Source organism: Penaeus monodon, chromosome 11 (assembly GCF_015228065.2).
Source record: "Penaeus monodon isolate SGIC_2016 chromosome 11, NSTDA_Pmon_1, whole genome shotgun sequence".
Taxonomy (NCBI): Eukaryota; Metazoa; Arthropoda; class Malacostraca; order Decapoda; family Penaeidae; genus Penaeus; species Penaeus monodon.
In genome coordinates, this window is record NC_051396.1 from 587,538 (window position 1) to 591,967 (window position 4,430).

The window sequence follows — 4,430 nt, forward strand, 5'->3', positions numbered from 1 at the left end:
AAGAATATTACCATGATGAAAAGACAACAAAGACATTTAACATTTAAGTGTCAATTAATGAATCACTTTTATCATCAATTACTGGCTAAAATTACATCAAACTATATCCAACAAAAAATAGAGCAAAAACTCATTACTTTTCATTCGTCCTAAGTCATTGGTATCAAAAGAAAAACTCTAAAAACTTGTATAGAATAAATGAATAAACAGACAGACTTTTGGGTACTTCATAATTCATTTTCCAAATGATTGTAACTCACTCAAAAAAGGATATAGTCCTAATCCCTTAGCAAAAATGTGGATACGGTTACAGTTGCTCTATCCGAAATTTACATAAGTTAATTGAATATTAACTGTCTAAAGAAATTACTTGTCAGATAGTTTTCCTCTCCGAGGGAAAGAGAACAGGTCTGGTGTTCGCACTCCACGAAATTCTTTATGCCAACTTTCTTAATTTCGGGCCATAAAGGCTTCCATACAGAAAGCGCGTTTCCCTCTGAGCCAAGTGTGATCAACTAAGGCCATGAGTCATGAGGCAAGACAATTTCATCAGTACTCGTCTTGGCTTATATGTGTGTAAGAACGCGGTGGAGTGCCCGTAATAAACCTCACATTCCTGCATTCCTGTCTTCAGTTGATAATCAGAATCATGTCATGGACTACAGTTAGGCCAACGCGAATACTTAGTGTATAATCGAGCAACATGAAGGAATTCCTTCGACTGTCACTGCAGCTTTATGCTACCAGAATGCATTAATCAAAGAACTAGTAATCAGTATCGTCATATACTTATTTAGCTTGCTGGACTATCACTATAGTATCAAACTATCCACGCTAGTAAAAACTAATTGATAATCATTTGCATATCTAATGTCTTTGTAGAGAGCTGTTAGTGCTGAATAATTGAAGTGAGATTTACAATCAAGTATCTACGATCATGACAGACATGCAAGGAAAAAAATTGGTTGTTACTAATTTTATAATGATAATGTAATAATGATGATGACTGTGATGTTAACAATAACAACAGCAGTAATGATTAATCAGAGAAGCATTCATTCACGAATCGGTGCCATAACGATTCCCGACCCTACCTACCCTAGAGAATCCTTCGACCCGCCTTGTGCCTCGCCCTCGCTCACCTTGCAGCACGTGGAGCGTGAGGTTGGCGGGCCTCGCTCTCAGGGGCGCGCAGGTGTACACACCGGAATCCTCCCAAGTCACGTTCTCGATGACAACGTAACTACAGTAGCCGTGCGTGACAATCGTGAGAGAGCGCGTCTTGGAGAAGTTGATGCCGGTCCCGTTGTGGTACCAGAAGAAGTGGCTGACGGGCTCCGTAGCCAGGTCCACGCGGCACGTGAGGCGGAGTTGGACCCCCGTGTGCGAGTGCAGCGCCCCGTCGTCCGGGACCACGGCCCGGGCCTCTGGGGGGTAGCGGGCGGGGGCAATAAGGGAAGGGAGGGGGTGGTTGGTGGTGGGGGTGGTAGTTAAACAGGGGGGGGGGAGAGGAACAGGAAACGTTAGTGTGAGTTATATATAATTGAGTGATGTTGCAAATATGACTGCGATTAAATTATTGCATAAGATATAGGCCTACTTTGTGGATCCCTGATACACTAAAGTAGAAGACACACACAAATGCATAAATACATACACACCCACATATATGCCTATATACATATACATTTATATACACATACATATATACATACATAAGTGTGTACGTGTGTGTGTGTGTGTGTGTGTGTGTGTGTGTGTGTGTGTGTGTGTGTGTGTGTGTGTGTGTGTGTGTGTGTGTGTGTGTGTGTGTGTGTGTGTGTGTGTGTGTGTGTGTGTGTGTGTGTGTGTGTGTGTGTGATATGCATGTGTGTATATGTGTGTGTCTGTGTTTATATATATATATACATACATATATGTATGTATATATATATATATATATATATATATATATATATATATATATATATATATATATATATATATATATATATATATATATATTTTTTTTTTTTTTTTTTTTTTTTTTTTTTTTATCATCACCATCATCATCATCACCATCATCATCAAGGGGCTAACGCCAACGGGGGCTCCAGGCAGGCCCACGGCCCATCTCTAATTCCTCGCGACAGGTCTCGTCGAGCTGCCCAAGCCATGATCTCCTGGGTCGACCCACAGGTCTCCTCCACTCGGGTTGTCTCGCAGAGAGACAACCTGATGAGCAGGGTCGTCTACAGGGAGACGAGCTAGGTAGCCATATAGCCTGAGTTGGCGATCCCGGATTATGCAAGTAACAGGTCCCACGCCAGTCTCACGGTGTAACCGCTGGTTGGACACGTGGTCCTGCCAACTGTACCCCATGATCCGGCGAAGGGACTTGTTACAAAAGGCATCAAGGCGAGACTCCAAGACACTGGATAGCGTCCAGGTTTCGCTTCCATAGAGCAAAACTGGCAGTATCAAGGCCTTGAAGACACGCAGCTTGGTCCTTCTGTATAGGTACCGACATCTCCAAACGCTCTTGTTGATCGAGTTCATGGCTCCTGTTGCCAGACTATTCCATCTACTGACTTCTTGGTCTGACAACCCAAAGATATGGACTACGCGACCAAGGTATGTAAAACTTTCTGTAACTCCAATGTCCTCGCCGCAAACCTGGATCGACTGAACGGGTTCCCCTAACAGGCCCCCAAAGTCCTGAATCTTGGTCTTGGTCCAGGAGACCTCTAGGCTTAGGGGCTTCGCCTCATTGCTAAATGCATCAAGAGCCGCCACCAGTGACTCCAAGGACTCAGATAGGATGGCAACATCGTCGGCAAAGTCAAGGTCTGAAACCTTGATATTGCCTAGAGTTGCTCCACACTGACTTTGACTAGGTGATGAAGTGTTGGTGCAAGGACACAGCCTTGCCTAACCCCTGAATTAACAGGGAAAAAGTTCGACGACCCCCACCACACTTTACAGCATTTTCAGTACCAGTATAGAGGCTTCCTATCAGGCCAATAATCTGTGTCGGAATTCCCCTGAGTCTCAGGATCTGCCATAGCGATTCCCGATGCACCAAGTCAAATCCCTTCTTGAGGTCGATGTAGGTTGCAAGCAACCTCACGACGGTGTTCCACAATTACTCGAAGCTCTAGTATACGGTCTATCGTGGACTTGCCAGGAGTAAATCCAGACTGCTCTCTGAAGCCTCAGTAGGTGGTTGCGGATCCGTTTCAGAAGGATGTGGGCGAGAACCTTGCCTGGTATGCTGAGCAGTGTAATGCCACGGTAGTTGCTACAATCCCAACGATCCCATTTCCCCTTCCAGAGAGGGATGACCAAGCCCCTCGGCAGGTCAGGGGGAATAGTACCAGACTGCCAGATGGCAGTCAGGACTGTATGCAGGCCCCGAGCCATAGGTTCACCCCCAGCCTTTAGCAGTTCAGCAGGGATATAACATATGCCTGCCGCTTTCCCACTCTTCAGCTTGGAAATCGCCATCCTAACCTCTGTTAGGGTAGGAGGTTCCTCGCTGATGGGTGGGTCCGGCACTGAGACATCGCTTGCATCCAAGCTAAGTGTTGGAGGGTCTACCTGGTACAAGTATTCAAAATACTCAGCCCAACGTTCACGAACCCCAACATGATCTGAGATGATCCGTCCATCCGCTGATCGGACTGCAGACATCTGTGAGGAGGGCTTAGAGTTCATTTTTCTCATGGCTTGGTAGGCAGGTCAAAGGTCATTTCCCAAGAAATAGCCTTCAAATATATATATATATACATATATATATATATATATATATATATATATATATATATATATATATATCTGTGTGTATATATAAACCTACATGCATATTATATCATATCAAAAAGATATAAAATAGAATATGATATATATATATATATATATATATATATATATATATAGATAAAATAAAATATATTAATATTATATCATATATATATAATATATATATATATATATATATATATATATATATATACATATATATATACAATATATATATATTATATATATATATATATATATTATATATATATATTGTGTGTGAACGTGTGTGTGTGCGTGTGGTAATATGTATGTGTGTTTGTATAATGTATATATATATATATATTATATATATATATAAATATATATATAATATTATATATGTATGCATGTATTTATAATATTATCTTTATATATATATATAATATATTAAAATATATATTATATATATATATATATATGTGTGTGTGTGTGTGTGTGTGTATTTTTCTGTGTGTATATATAAACCTACATGCATATTATATCATATTATATAATATATATATATATTATATATATATTATATATATATATATGATTATAAAATATTTTAAAACTATATATATAATAATTAATATATTATATAATATATATATTTTTATATATATATA

At 39.9% G+C, this 4,430-nt stretch overlaps 1 protein-coding gene across 1 annotated transcript in view; it reads right to left on the minus strand.

Annotated features, from left to right (window-relative positions):
• The window catches only part of LOC119579094, an 8,393-nt gene that overhangs the window by 1,518 nt on the left and 2,445 nt on the right, over window positions 1-4,430 (minus strand). Inside the window, exon 2 of the mRNA XM_037926833.1 lies at window positions 1,099-1,427. Coding sequence (XP_037782761.1) covers window positions 1,099-1,427 — 329 coding nt within the window. The remainder of the gene's footprint in view (window positions 1-1,098; window positions 1,428-4,430) is intronic.